This window comes from Solanum stenotomum, chromosome 1, assembly GCF_019186545.1.
Source record: "Solanum stenotomum isolate F172 chromosome 1, ASM1918654v1, whole genome shotgun sequence".
Lineage (NCBI taxonomy): Eukaryota > Viridiplantae > Streptophyta > Magnoliopsida > Solanales > Solanaceae > Solanum > Solanum stenotomum.
Window position 1 is genome coordinate 4,861,304 of NC_064282.1, and position 21,158 is coordinate 4,882,461.

Sequence of the window (21,158 nt, forward strand, 5' to 3'; positions counted from 1 at the left end):
CTGGGCCTTTCTTACATCAGTGACTCATAAGCCCAATGTGTTTATTTGAATATAATTAGTATACTTAAATTTTAGAAAAACTATCTAATTAAAAAAACATTCCTACTGTAAATACTTACCACTCTATAATTTGAAATAATTACTTACCTTCTAACTAATTAATAATTTCACATTAGATTTCGAGATGGATACACCACTCCTTCAGATTTCAAGTCAGATATACATTTACCAAAAGATACATGTATCATTGAACCAGATACATCTGAAATACAAATATATGTGAGGGAGATGAGCAAGAGAGGAGAGAAGTGAGCGAGAGAGTTAACATGTATATTTGATACCTGATACATTTTGAAATATAGATACACAGGAAGAGAGGCGAACGAGAGAGACATTATATCCTAGATACATGTGAATCATGTTTGAATACAACGTATCTGGAAAAAATTACACCTAATTTGACTCGCATGTATCTGAGATATATGTATCTGGCGAAGTAAATGTGGTATGAAAGGTAATTTCAAAAACTAAAGTGAGAAAACGTAATTAGATTCTGAACCAGTGGGCTTTGTGTTGTTTGCTCTTTAATCTTTAATAATAATACTAAAAGATCATTTTTTTTATCATCTAAAAATCATGTATGTATTTATCGTATAATTAAATTTATATATGTAATACCTAATACGTATAGATATTTTTGAAATAATAATGAAATCTTGCTTCTAGACTTGTAGATTTTGAGTATTGAAACCTATAGTTTAAGTCCCCAAATGGAGGTGTTTGTATGATTATTTTGAAGGGTAAATATTAGAACAATCTTTTTCGTTTAGTTAGATGTCTTTGTTCAAAATAGTTACTTGAAAGTCATACTTGGTGACAAACTATTTAGGCCAAAATTATCAAGTACAAACAATTTGCTGATGTTGGTAATGACAATGATTAACATCATTAGAGCATTATTTTATACTCCACTGAAGAGACACCCATTATGTCAATGGCTATATATTTAGGGAAAATTGTATGAAATAACAAACTATTATTTCAACTTAAATGTTATAGCAATAGTTTATTTTAATTGTAATTCGCAACAAACATTCTCTTTTTTTGCCATCTGATTCTGTATACAATTAATTAGCCATTTATATATTTCGATATAAAATGTATAAAATGCATCTGTGTTTGTATAAAGCGAGAGAAAAGTGTATATACAAATACATATATTTTCATCATATACACTTATAATTATACAAATACAGATCTTATTATACAAATTGCAACGTATAAATAAATTTATACAAAACTGAACAATTTGTATAAAATTAGATGTTTGTAGCGAATTATACAAATCAAAAGCTCCATAGCAAATATAAAATTTGTTATGGAGCGCAATTATGCAAATTATAGCTAAAACACACGAATATAATTTTTATATTTATTATATGTTAAAGTTGCTCATATATTTATCATCATAGGATCCATTATTTATTTCTATTTTTCACCCTTTTCATGATTATCTTCTCAATCTTTTGGCACTCCATGGACTTTCTAATTCATGGATTATATTTTATTCATTAATCATTTTTACCCTCTTGGCGGGGACTTTGTGAATTTAGAAATAGTGATTAATATGAATATTTTATAATAGTTCATATGAAATGGTGTTTAATTTTAATTCTTGAAAATAATTTGAAGAATAGATAATTAAAGTTTATCTAATTTTCTAATATACTAAAAATGACAAGTAAATGTGAAACATTTCTTAAATATAATAAACAGGTAAATTGAACAGAGGGAATATCAATTGTACGTTATATGGCAACTATTTCACAATAATTCAAAATATTTTATATTAGTTTAATAAAAACATTTTCATATAAATTGTCGCAAAATTCAAAACTCAAATATATTTAACTATTCAACGATTAAATTTTGATGTGATGTTTTTTCTATCAACCTAACTTTTTAACCATTACTTTTAATTAATGCTTCCCTTACTAATATTTATACAATTAGATGAAGAACGTCCGTGCTGCGCACGGCCTAACAATTTCAATTTTGATATAATCTTCTTGTTCATTTTTATACTTTCATTATTTTAAAATTAGATTTTTATTTTTATTTGTCACTTTTAATATATCAAGAAAAGGAAATTATTATTTTTCATTACTAGCCTCAGCATTAATTATGTATTCTCCAACTCATTTTTCAAGATTTAATATTAAACATTACATAGTTAATATGAATAGAACAGTAAAATAGTCATGTTTGTAGCGAATTATACAAATCAAAAGCTCCATAGCAAATATAAAATTTGTTATGGAGCTCAATTATACAAACTATAGCTAAAACATACAAATATAATTTTTATATTTGCTATATGTTAAAGTTGCTCATATATTTATCATCATAGGATCCATTATTTATTTCTAATTTTCACCCTTTTCATGATTATCTTCTCAATCTTTTGGCACTCCATGGACTTTCTAATTCATGGATTATATTTTATTCATTAATCATTTTTACCCTCTTCGCGGGGACTTTGTGAATTTAGAAATAATGATTAATATGAATATTTTATAATAGTTCATATGAAATGGTGTTTAATTTTAATTCTTGAAAATGATTTGAAAAATAGATAATTAAAATTTACCTAATTTTCTAATATGCTAAAAATGACAAGTAAATGTGAAACATTTCTTAAATATAATAAACAGGTAAATTGAACATAGGGAATATCAATTGTACGTTATATGGCAACTATTTCACAATAATTCAAAATAGTTTATATTAGTTTAATAAAAATATTTTCATATAATTGTCGCAAAATTCAAAACTCAAATATATTTAACTATTCAACGATTAAATTTTGATGTGATGTTTTTTCTATCAACCTAACTTTTTAACCATTACTTTTAATTAATGCTTCCCTTACTAATATTTATACAACTAGATGAAGAATGTCTGTGTTGCGCACGGCCTAACAATTTCAATTTTGATATACTTTTCTTGTTCATTTTTACACTTTTATTATTTTAAAATTAGATTTTCATTTTTATTTGTCACTTTTAATATATCAAGAAAAGGAAATTATTATTTTTCATTACTAGCCTCAGCATTAATTATGTATTCTCCAACTCATTTTTCAAGATTTAATATTAAACATTACATAGTTAATATGAATAGAACAGTAAAATAGTCATGTTTGTAGCGAATTATACAAATCAAAAGCTCCATAGCAAATATAAAATTTGTTATGGAGCTCAATTATACAAACTATAGCTAAAACATACAAATATAATTTTTATATTTGCTATATGTTAAAGTTGCTCATATATTTATCATCATAGGATCCATTATTTATTTCTAATTTTCACCCTTTTCATGATTATCTTCTCAATCTTTTGGCACTCCATGGACTTTCTAATTCATGGATTATATTTTATTCATTAATCATTTTTACCCTCTTCGCGGGGACTTTGTGAATTTAGAAATAATGATTAATATGAATATTTTATAATAGTTCATATGAAATGGTGTTTAATTTTAATTCTTGAAAATGATTTGAAAAATAGATAATTAAAATTTACCTAATTTTCTAATATGCTAAAAATGACAAGTAAATGTGAAACATTTCTTAAATATAATAAACAGGTAAATTGAACAGAGGGAATATCAATTGTACGTTATATGGCAACTATTTCACAATAATTCAAAATGTTTTATATTAGTTTAATAAAAATATTTTCATATAAATTGTGGCAAAATTCAAAACTCAAATATATTTAACTATTCAACGATTAAATTTTGATGTGATGTTTTTTCTATCGACCTAACTTTTTAACCATTACTTTTAATTAATGCTTCCCTTACTAATATTTATACAACTAGATGAAGAACGTCCGTGCTGCGCACGGCCTAACAATTTCAATTTTGATATACTCTCCTTGTTCATTTTTACACTTTCATTATTTTAAAATTAGATTTTTATTTTTATTTGTCACTTTTAATATATCAAGAAAAGGAAATTATTATTTTTCAGTACTAGCCTCAACATTAATTATGTATTCTCCAACTCATTTTTCAAGATTTAATATTGAACATTACATAGTTAATATGGATAGAACAGTAAAATAGTCATGTCAATTATTATTTTTTAATGGGCATGAAATTTATTTATGTTTCGACTACTACTGCCATTCGTAATATAATATTTTCCATTTTATATCTATTAAATCCAGTTTTATTTTTTCATACTATTAAATCCAATATTATTTTTTTATGTTGCACTCAACAGGAATTTGAATACTTGTATATATCAATTTAATTTTTTTTTAATTTCAAAATTATATCATACAATTTTTTTAGAGAGAAGTATTGAAGACACTCCTAAATTCGACGTGAATTATTAGTTTTATTCCTGAACTATTGACAACCTTAAAAACATTTATTTATTTGACTAACTAAACTTAAATACACCCGATCTTGCAACATAATTTTTTCACTTTAAATTTGAATTTTCTTTAAAAAGTGTAAGTTACAATTTTAATCTTTTTTTTTCTCTAACAAAATGTACGTTATGATATAATTAATGTTTAACCCCAAATAGAGTTCAACAATTAATTGAAGAAAATTTTGGCTAAAAATGAGTGAAGTAATGATAACTCAAAATATTTTTATTTTGAAAAGAACATAACTTGATAGGTAGAAATAATTTTAGCTTTAGACTTTTCATTTCATTCTTAATATAAGATTGATTTATAGTCATACAAAAATTTATGATCCATTTTAAATTATAAATATCAAGTACTTTTTTTAAGCTTTGTGTCTAGTTAAATATTGTGTAGCATAAAACAGCTTGAACTAAATACCAATGTTTAATTATGTAATTAATATAATTTGTCTTATAAAACTAAAAAGTCAAATTCACAATTCAAATATAATATTATACTAATAAATATGGATTTAATTTAATGTTGCAAGTTACGTTTAAAAAGCAATTGCTAATAAATCTAGTAAGTACACTAAGTATCAATATAAATCTTACATTATAAATGATAATAACCAAACAAAGATTTAATTTCTTCCCAATATAACAAAAATGATTTTTAGTGGCAATAAATATATACATTAACAAAGAGTGCTAAAACATTTACCGATATTTAATTAATTGTCATTAGATTCAATTTTGCTATAAATTTTAGAAACACTTACAAAAAAAAGCTAATTATCACTAAAAGTACATGTTTAGCGACAAGCCAACAATCAAGCTATTACCACTAAAAAATACTTTTAATATAATGTTCATACGTTAATGTTAATAAATAATACATATAACTAAACAATCTTTAGATAAATAAATAATGGCAAGTTGAAAAATATAGAGGAACTAAACAATCTTTAGATAAATAAATAATGGTAAGTTGAAAAATATAGAGGAAAGAAATGATAATATATGTTGAGGAAAGAAGTGGCAAGCAAATTGTCCAAAGAGTGAGGTTGGGCCCACACGAAGGGTAGCCTTTTTCATCTATCACTTTAATATATACACTAATCATAATGGCAAAAACGTCTTCACAGACGAAACATCTACAAGAAATAGAATTTTCCGCCGAGACAATTGGTCAATTGAAACTTAAATAACTAAAATACCCTTCAAAATGCCAATTGATACCAACATTTCCACTGGCTCTTCTAATATAGTACTCCCTCCGTTTCACAAAGAATGATTTGATTTGACTTGGCACGGAGTTTAAGTAAATAAAGAAGACTTTTGAATCTTGTGGTCCTAAATTAAAGTTATGTCAAATGTACAAAATTGTCTTTAATCTTATGGTCTTAAACATGCCACGTGGAAAGCAAAAAGTAAAATATTACCAAAAAAGGAAAGAGGTAATTCTTTTTGAAACTGACTAAAAAGGAAAGGAGGTCATTCTTTGTGAAATGGAGGGAGTAGAAAGTTAGGGTAAATATCCGGTCAAATCAGTATAAAGTGGTGTATATTTGAGTTTGTATTAGTTTCGTCGGAAGTAGGTCATCGAATTTTTCAAAAGTACGGTAGATTTAGACGATTCAATTCAAATACATATTTTAAAAAATCCATGAAAAATAAATAAATTACACCATTAATCTAATTTATGTTGCTTTTTTCTCAGCTCATCTAGAGTTTTTGCATTGATTTTACCAGTTTCCATAGTTGCATCTACGAGGCTACTTTTTCTTGCATAAGAATATGGACATATATGTGTCGATTTTTACACTCAAACAGAAGGACACTAAGTTATTTTTTTTTGGTTCTTTAGTGCAAAAAGTAAACAACTTTGATACTTTTGTTGCAATTAAATTATTCATATTCAAATTCTATCCCTCTATTAGTTACTATTCACAAATCACAACTCATAAATTTATTAGCTATGTACATCAAAATCTTTTATTTTCAAAGTTTAAACTCGAAAATTTAATTAAAAGTAAAAAAAATCTTAATTTTTTCATCAAATATTTTAGTTGTACTTGAGAATAATAATGAAGGAAAGTTGATGGATTGTAGCCTACTACGAGGCAGTCATATCATTAAAGAATGGTACATGTTCTTCATGTACTTTTAAAGGACAACAAATCCTTTTTATCCTCTCTTGGTGCCTTTGGGTATCCCGCGTACCAAAAGTGAGGTCTTAATTAATCTACCTTTTTTTAAACAAGTGGAGTATTAAAATTGTTATTGATAAATTTTGATTTTAATTATCTACATTTAATTAATTAAAATATATGTTTTGATTCTCTTTTGTATATATACAGCTGATTTTTCAAACTATATTATCGTTCAATGTGGAATAACACTAGTCTAACCTTAATATTAAGTGAATGAACAATTAATAATCATAGTAAATATATGAATATTCACAAGTAAACAAATCAAAAATACAACTTTCAATTAATTTTAAATTAATTATATTACAAGAACTAAAATATATAAGAATTATAGCTTTACCTATCGTTTTTTTTTTCTTACGTCAATATCAAACCAAATCTTATCGTTTTTCTTTTATCGTGTTTGATTTGATTTTTCGATTTTGTTTGAACACTTCTAATTCTATCCATGTCTAGGAAAACATATTTATTTATGTCAATATCTTTTTAAGTAAAATGACTTACGTCCGGTACTCCGATAATAAAAGATTAATAAAGTGGACAAAAAAAAAATAATTACGTTTAACTTCTTTATGACAAACAAAGTGAGAGAGACTACATACAATAGTTGTTTTGCTTTTGTTATTTATCTTTTTAGAAAATAAAAATAAAATAAAAAACTTTTTTTGAGGCTTTTAAGATTTGCAAACTTTCTTAGAATAGAATCATATTCTACTCCTATGTAGTATATTATATATAAAGCCCTAAATCCCTATAAAGATTTGCATTGCTACACTTACTAATTTATAGTTTGGTTTATCAACTAGAAATATTTATCTGCATATGACTGCAGCTGGAATCACTAAGTTTTCACAGAGATTACAACTAATTAGGTAATTAATGTGTTGTTTAATTTCTTCTTCTCTCAATTGCCTTCATGCGTTATTAGTTACTTGTACTTTTAGATTTATAGTAATTTATAATTTGAAATCATTCACAAATGCTAGCAAGATATATATCATACTTAATTTCACAAATAGAGCCAAATTTACCAACTTACCCCTAAAGTCTACTCGAATCGTTTTTTCATTCAATCCGTCAACAAAAAATAAAAAGTTAGAATATATGGTGGAAATAATGTCCTTTTATACTGTGGCAAATTTACGTGAATGAAATTGTGGTTGTAAAATTAGATATTTTATGTATATATTTTTAAAATTAGCATAATATTATCTGCTAACATCCATGATATAAGATAAGATGGGTTAATGGTTGATGTAGGCCACATAAAGTGCACCAAATTAAACGCATGATGAGTAGGTGGAAGGAAAATATTGATGAGAGAGGTGAAACACGAAGAAACTCGAAGGAGGAGTGGTGGGTGCCACATCCTCGAACAGGAATATATTTTCCAACAGGGCAAGAAAGAGTGATGAATGATATACCAAATGGTGCAGCCTCTCTTCCCCAAAATTATTGGTCAAGGGGTGAAGATGGTGTTGAAAAACCCGACCCGGATTCTCCCATTGCCTATAAACATTACTACTAGTTCTTCACTACTTATTAGATGATAAAATAAAAGATTTGGGATCTTCCAAAAATAACTAGTGATCTTAATATATATATATATATATATATAATGTAATGTAATAATAAGATACGTTGCAAAATAATGTATTACTGTAACATATGGTTTCATAAATATTAAACCACTATATTCATGCATGTTGGAAAAAAGAAAAAATGGACAAGAGTCGATGTCTTATGTTCAAAGGGTAGGTTCAAAAATAGTTTTAAATTTTCAAGTTTGTTGAAAACTAAGATTTTTAGTTAACCTTCGAATAAATTTAAAATAATCAAAATTATAAAAATTGTACCTTTAAATGTGAGTTCTTACTAGTAATATTTTTCCCTCCATAGTCTCTATCAAATCTAACAATCAAAATTCGATAAATATTTGTTAGAGACTAAAAATATTAACTTTTGACAATATTTAGTACTTTTGTCTAGCTTTTGAATATTTAAATTTTTTGTTTAAAATATCAAATTAATGTAATCTAATTTAACTTTGAAAATGAGTCAAATTGACTTTTGAAAAGTACAACATGTCAAATAAAGTGGACGGAAGAAGTATTTAATTAAGAGATTATTTTATACTTACCTTTAAATACAAGAGGCCAATTTTGTTATTTCTTGTTAATTAAAAAGGAGTAAAAAAAATTAGATCCCCGTATCTCTTAATATTTTTGATGTTATAGTGTATTTACATATCCATAAACTAAATCCAGCCATAATACCCTAAATTATACTTAATTAGTACACATTCTTACATAAAATATTATTCGTATCATGAGTAAAGCTATATATATATATATACGCAAATCAATTTATCAACATCTTCAATGTGAACTTTCGTACATTCGTTATGGGCTTATGGCATATTGCGTCAAAGAGTAGAGAGACAAGACATAAAAAAGAATCTAATACTTTTGTTTGAAATATTACTATATGGTTGTGATAACTTAATTGTGATTTTTTTTTTATAATCATTTACAAATTAAACTAAAAGATTTTTTAAAAATTTTTATGTATAAAAATAAAACTCTTTTATAAAAAAAATGAAATTAAAAATAAATTTCCAAAATGCTACAAAACCACGATTCCCTTATGTATATTATAGATTATAGATTAAATTTTTCTTAAAGTTATATATATTTTCTTTTTCCCATTTGATGTGATACGGAGTAGAGTAGAATAATTAAGTTAATTAATGTTTGGTGTTAATTTTAAACATAAAATTCTTAAATTTACATAAATTTCATAATTTATTTGACAATGAACATAATAATATGTGGTGCGAATTTGAAATAGTCTGATTCTAATTTTATATGCGGTTTGAATTCAGAATAATCTAATTCTAACATGAATGAGCATAAAAGATGCAATGTAAGTTCGAAATAATCAGATTCTAATGCATTTTAAGTTAACAACATTAGTAGGAAATCGGAATAAACAATATACAACATATAGAATTAGAGAATTTCTAAAAACTAGGGTTTTGGTCTTAAACCCCAAAAAGAACACTATCACTGATTTTGCTCCTTCCACCATTAAACCCTCTCTACCCTTTTCGCCCCCTCTAACTTTGGCTTTGAACCCAAAACAGGACATTATCAGTCTATCACTGGTATAACAAGGTATTTACTTGCTATAAAAATCAAATTTTTTTTCTCGTATGAGGAGAATTTGTGGAGGAAGATTAATTTTTTATTTCAAAGTTTTGATTTTTTGACACGCAAAAACTGGCGTGTAAGCCATTATAGCTCCTTTTTATGCTATTTTTTTTAGTGGGTATGTTATTTGTGATTGTTAGTGTAGACTCTATTTTTTTTTTGTCATCTCTTCTTCATTGCAGAAACAGAGTTTGGCAATGGCAACTTCTGCTTGGGACATTGCTGCAACAGAGTTCTTACAAGTATGATCACTATTTTATTGTCTTGAATATGTTCTGTTTAATGATGTTTGGAAAATTGTTTTTTTTTTTGGTGACTAAAGTTTTTATTAATCACCAATGGAACAGTTGTTAAATATGCTTTATTTACACTACAGGGTTTTCATAGACAAAAGTTAGCATTGCCCAGACATTCTAGTAGGCAGACAAATCGTTTGCTTTGGGGCACACTTCCAAGATCGAGCCATGTTCCATATTCACATAAAAATTTGAGATTAAGGTCCCATATTAGGGCGAAGATTAGGGCTGTTGTATCTAAGGATGTCAGTAGCTTGGTAAATGAAGATTCAGACAAATTTCAGGAGGTTGATGAAAATGTGATACATTTATATCGCGTTCCGTTCCTACAGGACAGTGCCACTGCTGAGCTTCTCAAATTGGTTCAGACAAAGATATCAAATCAAATAATTGGCTTGAAAACTGAACAGTGCTTTAACATTGGTCTCAGTTCAGATCTTTCAATTGATAAACTTTCTGTGCTTAAATGGGTTTTAGGAGAAACTTATGAACCTGATAGCTTGGGAAGTGAGAGTTTCCTTGATGGGGAGAAGAGAAAAAGTGTGGATGCATATATCATTGAAGTTGGTCCACGGTTGTCTTTCACTACAGCGTGGTCTGCTAATGCAGTGTCGATTTGTCAAGCATGCGGGTTAACAGAGATAAATAGAATGGAGCGTTCGAGGAGGTATTTATTATATGTCAATGGGTCACTTCCGGATAGTCAGATTAATGCATTTGCTTTGATGGTTCATGATCGGATGACGGAGTGTGTCTATGCTGAGAAGCTTTCCTCTTTCAGGACAAGTATAGTTCCAGAGGAGGTTCGATATATACCTATCATGGAAAAGGGTCGTAAGGCATTGGAGGAAATTAATGAGAAAATGGGCTTGGCCTTTGATGAGCAAGACTTAAAGTACTACATCAAACTTTTCAGGGATGACATTAAGCGAAACCCAACTAATGTAGAACTATTTGATATTGCTCAATCTAATAGTGAACACAGTAGGCACTGGTTCTTTACTGGAAAGCTTGTACTAGATGGTCAACCTGTGGATAAGACTCTTATGCAGATCGTCAAAAGCACTTTGCTTGCAAATCTAAATAATTCGGTTATTGGTTTCAAAGATAATTCCAGTGCTATCAAGGGATTTCCAGTGAAACAATTGCGACCTACTCAGCCTGGCTTGACATGCCCCTTGGATGTGACTGCCAGAGTCCTTGATATCTTGTTTACTGCAGAAACCCACAATTTCCCTTGTGCTGTGGCACCTTATCCTGGAGCTGAGACAGGTGCAGGCGGCCGTATCCGAGATACCCATGCTACTGGAAGGGGTTCTATTGTTGTTGCATCTACAGCTGGATATTGTGTTGGGAATCTTAATCTTGAAGAGTCATATGCTCCTTGGGAAGATCGTTCTTTCACATACCCAGCAAATTTGGCATCACCACTGCAGATCCTTATTGATGCTAGTAATGGAGCATCAGATTATGGAAATAAATTTGGGGAGCCCTTGATCCAGGGTTATACTCGAAATTTTGGAATGAGACTGCCAAGTGGTGAGAGAAGGGAATGGTTGAAGCCAATCATGTTTAGTGCTGGCATTGGGCAAATAGATCACCTTCACATATCAAAGGGAGAACCCGAGATTGGTATGTTGGTAGTTAAGATTGGAGGACCAGCATATCGCATTGGAATGGGAGGCGGTGCTGCATCCAGCATGGTCAGTGGACAGAATGATTCCGAGCTTGACTTCAATGCCGTGCAGCGTGGAGATGCTGAGATGGCACAGAAGTTATATCGGGTTGTTCGTGCTTGTGTTGAAATTGGTGAAAACAACCCCATCATTAGTATTCATGATCAGGGTGCTGGTGGAAACTGTAATGTCGTGAAAGAGATAATACACCCAGAGGGTGCCAAAATTGATATAAGGGCAATTGTAATTGGTGATCACACCATGTCTGTTCTAGAAATTTGGGGTGCAGAGTATCAGGAGCAAGATGCAATACTGGTGAAGCCTGAAAGTCGTGGTCTTTTGCAAGCTATTTGTGCAAGGGAAAGAGTTCCCATGGCTGTTATTGGAACAATTAATGGTGAGGGGCGTATTGTTCTGCAGGATAGTGTAGCAATTGAAAAAAGCAGGTCTAGTGGACTGCCTCCTCCTCCGCCTGCAGTTGATCTTGAGCTTGAGAAGGTTCTTGGCGATATGCCTAAAAAGACATTTGAATTAAATCGCATGAATACTCTGCGTGAGCCACTTGATATTGCTCCTGCAACAACAATTTTAGATTCACTGAAGAGAGTCTTGAGGCTTCCTTCTGTTTGTTCGAAAAGGTTCTTAACCACTAAAGTTGACAGGTGTGTCACAGGCCTTGTGGCACAGCAGCAAACTGTGGGTCCCTTGCAGATTCCTCTTGCTGATGTTGCTGTAATAGCTCAAACTTATACAGGCTTAACTGGAGGTGCATGCTCAATTGGGGAGCAGCCAATAAAAGGTCTTTTGGATCCAAAAGCAATGGCACGGTTGGCTGTCGGAGAAGCACTCACAAATCTAGTTTGGGCGAAAGTTACATCTCTTTCTGATGTTAAAGCAAGTGGAAATTGGATGTATGCTGCAAAGCTAGATGGCGAAGGCGCTGCAATGTATGATGCTGCTGTTGCTCTTTCTGAAGCTATGATTGAACTTGGAATTGCAATTGATGGGGGGAAAGATAGTCTTTCCATGGCAGCCCAGGCATCCGGGGAAGTTGTTAAAGCTCCAGGGAATCTAGTCATCAGTACTTATGTGACATGTCCTGATATAACTAAGACGGTTACGCCAGACTTGAAGCTTGGTGATGATGGTGTACTGCTTCACATTGACTTGGCCAAAGGGAAACGGCGACTTGGTGGATCTGCTCTTGCCCAGGTTTTTGATCAAATTGGGGATGAAAGTCCTGATGTGGATGACGTCTCTTATCTTAAAACTGTTTTTAATGAGGTTCAGAATCTAATCTCTGATGAGCTGATATCTGCCGGTCATGATATCAGTGATGGAGGACTTATAGTGGCTGCCCTTGAAATGACATTTGCAGGGAACTGTGGCATTAACTTAGATTTAGTTTCTTCAGGGAGTAGTGTACCCCAAACACTTTTTGCAGAGGAGCTTGGCCTTCTCATTGAAGTTAGCCGGAAGAACTTGGATTTAGTTCTGGAAAAGCTCCGCCTTGGTGCTGTTTTAGCTGATATCATTGGTCAAGTTAATTCATCTCCAATAGTTGAATTGAGGGTTGACGGGGTAACACATTTGAATGAGAAAACTTCTGTCCTTAGGGATATGTGGGAAGATACCAGCTTTCAACTGGAAAAGTTCCAAAGACTGGCTTCATGTGTAGAATTAGAAAAAGAAGGATTGAAATATCGGCATGAACCATCCTGGAAACTATCCTTCACACCAAAATTTACTGATGACAAGTACATGACTGCCAGTTCAAAGCCAAAGGTTGCAGTTATCCGTGAAGAAGGAAGCAATGGTGATAGAGAAATGGCTGCAGCTTTTTATGCTGCTGGATTTGAACCATGGGATGTTGCAATGTCAGACCTTCTCAATGGAGACATCAAACTTGATGAATTTAGAGGAATTGTGTTTGTTGGAGGTTTTAGTTATGCTGACGTACTTGATTCTGCGAAAGGCTGGGCAGCGTCCATTCGCTTTAATCAGCCTCTTTTAAACCAATTTCAGGCCTTTTATAACCGTCCAGACACTTTCAGTCTTGGAGTTTGCAATGGTTGCCAACTTATGGCTCTGTTGGGTTGGGTTCCAGGGCCCCAAGTGGGAGGTGTTTTGGGTGCTGGCGGGGACCCATCACAGCCAAGGTTTGTACATAATGAGTCAGGAAGGTTTGAGTGCCGTTTCACGAGTGTGACAATAGAAGAATCACCATCCATAATGTTCAAAGGTATGGAAGGTAGTACCCTGGGTGTTTGGGCTGCTCATGGTGAAGGAAGAGCTTATTTCCCTGATGAGAGCATTTTCAATCATATTCTTGGCTCAAACTTGGCACCAGTGAAATATTGCGATGATGATGGCAGACCAACAGTTGTATATCCTTTCAATCTTAATGGCTCTCCCTTGGGCGTGGCAGCAATTTGTTCTCCAGATGGCAGACATCTTGCATTGATGCCTCATCCAGAACGTTGTTTCTTGATGTGGCAGTTTCCATGGTATCCCAAGAATTGGGATGTGGAAAAGAAGGGTCCAAGCCCCTGGTTGCGGATGTTCCAAAATGCCAGAGAATGGTGCTCATGAGGTAACTATGTTTTCATCTTCCTGTCGCTATTGGCAAATAAGTTCATGTTTTTGTGCTCTTATCATTGAGTAAAGTAAATGCTTTAGTTTTCATACTCCATTATGTTGAGTGCACCTTCAGCATTGAATCATCGGGCTTCATGATTGGACTGAGGCTGTACTTGATTTTAGGCTAACTTCTTCGATGATTGATCAACTTGTGCAGCCTTGATTAGACACAAAGGTAGAGAAGTCTAGGAAGCAGATGAAGGAGCGGAAGAATAGAGCCCAGAAAGTACGCGGTGTCAAGAAGGTAATGATTTTTATTTTTTCCTCAGCTGCTGCAACATTGAGAGGTTTCATTTATTCTTGTTCTGATGTTCTGGTTGGTTGAATTTTGCAGATGAAGGCTGGAGATACTGACAAGAAATGATCTACAAGGACCAGTTCCTTTAAACCAAATACAGAAAATGTTTGCCCTTATTATGTTTCTCTGGACATTTTATGCAGAATCTTTTCAATTTTGTTCAAGTTCATCTGAACTTTGAGAATTGGGGAGTGTAGTATTGTTATTTTTCTGTAACATTTGTATTTATTTGATTTAAATATTGGATGCGGATAAATATTTTTCGGTGTTTCTAAAAGGCCATACTCGAGCACTTTAGTTTTTGGTATTCTATCTCAAATAACAAAGTCCATCTAACGCTTTATAAAACTTACCTGGTATCTTTTTATCACACTACTCTGGTTTGGTGACTCTTCTTTATCACATAAGACACCAAAGGCTCCACTCATCTTAAAATCTTTTCATTTCATAACTATGTCTCCGTATTAATTTTTTCTTTTTTAAAATGTTAATCTTAAAAGTAAATGTATCAAAATACAAAATTTTACTGCTTAGTCCATGTAGATTTGTCTTTAATTAGATAAAGATAATTTCTTTTAATGTATATATCATTGTATCCTGATAAGATCTTTAATCAAAAGGACCACTTTATGAAATTACGGCAGAATTGATAACTGAGATAATGGAAAACGAAAAAAATATATAAATCTTAAATTCCAGTATTTTCTAAAATTATTCATTACAGTATCATTTATTAATAGTTATTATCTATTTAGTATTTATTATTAAGGTACAAGGAAGAACGATAAACAATAAACAAAAATATATAAAAAGAACCGTTGGGAACGAAAGGATCGGTTGTAACGGATAGTTTTTCTTTACTCAAAAGCCATGCTCTCTTCTTGTAAAATAAAACAAATTTCTTCAATTCTTCTTTAAGAAAACAATTTGGATTCAAGAAACGATAATTTCTCCATTGATTTCAGTAAGCACTTCGTATACTGCAACACATTGTTGAGGCCATTTGACTAATTACTTTTTTTAGTTCTACGAAAGATTCAATTTCCATCAATTTTGATTTTGTGGAGAATGGATTTGGGTTGTTTTGATATGGGTTGTATTGAAAAGAAGCCGGCGAACGACAATTTTTCTAATTCAGAGAACAGTCCCACCGCCGCCTCCAGAGTCGGAAAGGTACCCATTACCCATTCTTTTTTTATATCTGAGGAAGAAACTCTGTTTAGTTTTTGAATTTAATTTCTTGATTTTGCTTATGTTTCTTGGCTGGGGTTCTTTTGATTTTTGGGTTTTCCAAAGCCCTTGTTCGTAATTAGGAAGAAAGATTTAATTTGATCCCCCAATGTTAATCTTGATTGTTATCTATTGTTAGCTTAAAGATTTTGTGAGTGGATGTAACGGTAATGACCAAACTAAAACTTCATTATCATTGAGTATGAGTGTTTAAAGAAGTCGGTGGCTAATTAGGCTTTATGAAAAATGTAAGTTTCTCCAGAGTGTTATTTGCATTAGGGGTGTGGTTTGGTATGTAAGTAAGAGAATATTATCCCAAGAGCATTTTTATGTTATCTAGCAAAACGATATGGAGGTGAGTAGGGATGGGGAGTGGGGGTTCAGGGGTGGCGGGATTGGGATGATCAAGGGGGGTGAGGGTTGGGTGGGGAGGAGATGATAAACTTGGAATTTCACTTGTACAAAACATTTTGATCAACCAAACATTTCCTCCATACCAAACACACCCTAGATCTTCGCTTAAAAGGTGTATATTTCTATTGTTTTTTCATGTTCTTGTTTTCTAGGATTGCACAAGAAGGAAATGAAGAAGGTTGACAATCAGATTTTGTTACTTTCAAGCAAATTCACATAAATGTTCACTTTGATTGGTGTGTTGTCAAAGTTTGGTAGTTGTCTTGTTTTCAATTAGTGCTGAACAAGGCAATCAAAGAAGGTGGCCAGTCGAATCTAGTTGCTTTGAAGTATTATTTAATTGGTGTTTTCCAATTTTGGGTTTTCATTTTGTTGTTTTGGAATAGTGCAGACTAAGGCAACGAAAGACAGTGGCCAGTCAAGTTTAGTTTCTTTAAACAAATCTGGATCACAAATTAGAAAGCCTCCTCATCGCAAAACTTCGCCTCTGAATTGGTTCCCTCGCAAGAAAGTGGATTCCTATTTGAAGAGGAAAATAAAAATGCTCCAGGTATATTTATATGCTTGAGCATTCTCTTTTTTATTGTCAATAAATAGTAGAAGTACTGATAGTGTTTCTGGCCTGTTGTGAAATCTCAGGAAGTGGATGGTATGAACTCAACTCTTGATGAGACTTTGGGGGATGCAAATCCCCACTATTGTAGAGTTTTGAGAGAAAAAATTGCAGTAAGAGAAGCTGCTCAAAGAGCTGTGGAAGCTCGGAAGGCTGCACTTGTTGAAGCATCATGGTGCCGAATACTTCAAGCCTCAAGGTGAGCAATTTAACATTCATTTATCTGTATTTGTTGTTACATGCATTAGATCCGGTGTTTGTCTGGAGTTTTTTTTTTTTTTTTTTGCTTAGAAATTCATACAGGAATTCATTTGCTAATTATGTGATATTGGATACATTAAATTTTAGAGATAGTTAGTTACAGTTCTCAATGTCTTTTGGTGATCTAATTTACAAAATAGCTAGAAAATGTATAGGTTTGGTATATCTTAGTATATATACATATAATATACTCACAGCTGAGAACATGCATAGGAAGTTATGGAGGTGGAGAATTAGGGTAGAAGACTAGAAGGTACTAGGTAGTCGAGTGTTGTTGTGCTGTAGTATGATTTAGGTATCGTTAGTTTCTCTAATGTATATTAATTTAATAGCTGTTGCTACACTTGTTTTGTACATTGTTATCTTGTTGTCTCTTTTTCTTACTTTCTTGCGTCAATTACATTTGTTTTGAGTCGAGAGTCTTATTGGAAACAACCTGAAGGTCTGCATACATTCTACTCTCCCCAAACCCCACTTGTGGGATTATACTGGGTATGTTGTTGTATACATATAATATATGCGTAATCAGTGTTATATGTTTTGTACTAGCGCCCGTAATTAATTTCGGCCGACATGCAAGAAATGGAAAAAATAGCCAGTATTAGATTGTTTATGACAGAGACATTGTTGATTGATTGAATATAGATTTGGTCATATGTTAGTCTAGAACTTACCTTTTCTGTATCTGCCATACAGGATTGATTGTAAAGAAGCAGAACAATTGCTGATAAAGGCAGAAAAATATTCTGCAGATGCTTTTGAAGCAGCAACAGCTATTGGAGTAATCTTGTATGACATTCCTGATTGCTCACAGAAGCATTACAAAATAGAAAAGTCACCAGCAAAAGGAGGAGGACCCACCACTCATACTGTTAGAACTTCTTTTGAAACTGCATTTGAGGTAGATAAACAAGTAGCAAGTGCAGTTAAGGCTGCCCTTCTTAAGCTTGCTAATTGCCCTTCTATGAACAAAGATGAAGTCAAGGAACTGCTGCACAGAATAAGCCAGAACCCTGAAACAGATGATAATCATCAAGAAGTGTCTGAGTTCTCTTCAGAATGTGAATCAGATACTGCTTCCGAAGCCACAGAGTTAGAAAAAGAAAAGGAAAGGAAGTATAAGAAGAAGCAGGCGTATGAAAAGTTTAATATGCCAAATCTTGTGGAAATGATGCTGGAAAGGCTTAGATGTTTGCAAGAAGATGAACTTGCATCTCTTGCTACTATAGTTGCAACGTGTGGGTTGAACGCTGCTCTAGCTGAAGCGGAAAACAGCAAAGTGCATGTTTTAGGGTCTGCTGCCGATGACAGATCAGAATTATCTGTAGGAGACGGAACAGTTAAGGGCGCTGAGGAACTTCCAAGCCTGGATAAGTTTCTAGTTAAGCGGTTAACTAGACTTGAAAGGGAGGTATTAGAAGCCAAAAATGCTAGAAGTGAAGCTGGGGAAAGAAGTGAACAAAGTCAAAATGAATCTTATCATAAAGTGATTCATTCGAGATACCATACAAATTCAAGCCATGATCTGGCAAGTATTCTTAAGAAACCATCTTTTTCAAAATTTGAGAAGGAAATTGAAGAGGCCAAGAACAACTCCGAAACTTTGGTAAGAACTAAGTGTAAAGCTTCAGATAATTCATCTGAGGTTCCAAGCCTGGACAAGTTTTTGGTGAAGCGATTAACGAGATTTGAAAGGGAGGTTTTAGAAGCCAAAAATGCCAGGAGTGAAGCTGGGGAAAAATGTGAAAAAACACGAGATAAGTCTAGTGATAAAGTGGTTCACACAGACTACCCTACAGATACAGGCAATGATCTGGCAAGTATTCTCAAGAAGCCTTCTTCAAAATTTGAGAAGGAAATTGAAGAGGCCAAGAACAACTCCGAGACGTTGTTAAAAAACAAGTGTAAAGCTTCAAATAGCAATGTGCATTCATTTGAGGTTCCTGACTTAGGCAGTGTGTTGGTTAAGCACTCTTCAAAGCTTGAGAAAGATATTGAAGAGGCAAAGAGGAAGAATGAAAAACTTGGTGAAATAGAGGGCAAGAATTCGAATAGATTGGGTGCTGTGGCAATTGGTCGAAGAAAGAAACATGAAATGGATGTTCCTAGTTTAGAAGATTATCTGGTGAAACATATGACCAAACTTGAAAAGGAAATTCAAGAAGCAAAAAATAGGGAAAACACTGCTGACCCTAATGCCAATGTGTCTGTGACTACCTCATTGGTAGAAAAAGAAAATGTTGACCACAATGTAAATTCTTGTAATGGAGAACAACCATCAAAGCCAGCAGACACATTATCATTTGAGGTTGAAAACAAAGAAGCTGTGGATAGTCTGGACAAGATTCTAGTAAAGCCAGTTCATCGTCTGCAAAGACTTAAAATGCAAGAATCATCAACAAGAAGAGACTATCGTGCACAGAGGACTCAAAGAAAGATTGAAGCTAATAGTGCCACTGATAGCGAAGGTTTGGACAAGATTTTAGTGAAGCATGTTTCAAAGCTTGAAAAAGAGAGAATGTCTTTTCATGCAAAGGAAGACAATTTGCTGAATGTAAAGAAAAGGGACACCATTGGTAAACAGTTGCAGAACAATGAAGGCAGTTTGGATCAGATTTTGGTGAAACACAAGTCGAGACTTGAGAGAGAAAAGATGGCTGCTATTCAGCTAGAGGATGATGATGATCAGGTAAGACATTCAATTACTCGGAAAGCTATAAGGGAGAGGGAGTTGCAAGAAGCTTGGGGAGGCTTAAGTCTTGGGAACTCTATGCGTCCTCGTATGTCTAGACTTCAGAGAGACAAGGCAAGTGCATTAACTTCATTCTTAAGCCATTTTATATTGTTGTTCCTTTTTCTACTTCTCACGACTTTTCTCTTGTTTTCCTTGTAGGCTGCCTGGCTTAAAGCTGAAGAAGAGGAGAGGAAGGGAACCGTGGAGGAGGCGTGAAATTATGAGAACTATTAGATTCAAAATATCATAAATTCTTTGTTTTTTCCCTCCCATGCTTTCCGTTGGTCAATTTCATAACAATCAACTAAACTTTTGAATACTTCTTCACTACTCATATAGTGATCTCGTGTGAGATGAATCTTTTTTTGGTTCTTTTTTGAGGTAAATAGAATTAGAATGCTATTTTTTTTCATTTTCGAATGTGTAACTGAAGGTTGCAATGTAAAGAAGAGTGCTGCAAATTTGTACATATTGCTTGTCTATTCCTTCTGTGTATATGAGTGAGCAACTAAATGTATCTGCAATATTAGAAAGAAACTACATATTGTACAAATTAAACAAAGTACTTGAAATAATTGCAATTACCGGACATCCAAATTAAACAAAGTACTTGAAGTAATGTAAGGATAAGATGAGAGAAAATAGCGAAGATAGTTTTGGCCATATTTTACCCAAGACATCCAAAATATATCATTCAATTAATACATTGTTGTTATTTACTAAAAATGAAGTAAATCTAAAATCATGTAGATGAAATTATCGCAAGCGACTTATAGCAATCTCTTGAAATCAAATTGGATTTATCCAAGAAAATATATTCAATTACATGATAAAGCCGTTAAATCCAAAAAAAAAAAAAAACACAATCCACACCCCCTCCCAACCCCCCAATTTTGTTCTTAAGCTTACATAAATTTGAATGTAATTATTGAGAGTATAGTGAAATGGTTGAGATGACATTCAATCAACAATGTTGGATTTGAGTTCACATAAATACTTAAAAATTAGGAAATTAAATACTTAACCCCTTTTAATTTTGTGGTTTGGCATTTGGTAGACAATTATTTCAGTTGAGAGTTGAGACAGGAGGAAAGTCCTTATGGAAAATCTCACAGTGATAGTGTGAACAACAGAACTGA

At 32.3% G+C, this 21,158-nt stretch overlaps 4 protein-coding genes across 4 annotated transcripts in view; all 4 read left to right on the forward strand.

Annotated features, from left to right (window-relative positions):
- Window positions 1-7,399: 7,399 nt before the first annotated feature.
- On the forward strand, window positions 7,400-8,372 carry LOC125844717 (uncharacterized). Its single transcript, XM_049524080.1, has 2 exons — window positions 7,400-7,517; window positions 7,906-8,372. Exons 1-2 carry the CDS (start codon window positions 7,468-7,470, stop codon window positions 8,171-8,173), a joined length of 318 nt encoding a protein of 105 aa, XP_049380037.1. The 5' UTR covers window positions 7,400-7,467; the 3' UTR covers window positions 8,174-8,372.
- LOC125842790 (uncharacterized) overlaps window positions 8,041-21,158 on the forward strand; it is a 176,072-nt gene continuing 162,954 nt past the window's right edge. Inside the window, exon 1 of the mRNA XM_049522152.1 lies at window positions 8,041-8,051. The gene's annotated coding sequence lies outside the window, so the exon portion shown is untranslated. The remainder of the gene's footprint in view (window positions 8,052-21,158) is intronic.
- Window positions 9,809-14,471, forward strand: LOC125878326 (probable phosphoribosylformylglycinamidine synthase, chloroplastic/mitochondrial). The gene is made up of 3 exons (XM_049559592.1): window positions 9,809-9,821; window positions 10,040-10,099; window positions 10,234-14,471. Exons 2-3 carry the CDS (start codon window positions 10,055-10,057, stop codon window positions 14,419-14,421), a joined length of 4,233 nt encoding a protein of 1,410 aa, XP_049415549.1. The 5' UTR covers window positions 9,809-9,821; window positions 10,040-10,054; the 3' UTR covers window positions 14,422-14,471.
- Window positions 15,821-20,238, forward strand: LOC125844807 (uncharacterized). The gene is made up of 5 exons (XM_049524182.1): window positions 15,821-15,940; window positions 16,803-16,961; window positions 17,051-17,223; window positions 17,982-20,091; window positions 20,179-20,238. Exons 1-5 carry the CDS (start codon window positions 15,836-15,838, stop codon window positions 20,233-20,235), a joined length of 2,604 nt encoding a protein of 867 aa, XP_049380139.1. The 5' UTR covers window positions 15,821-15,835; the 3' UTR covers window positions 20,236-20,238.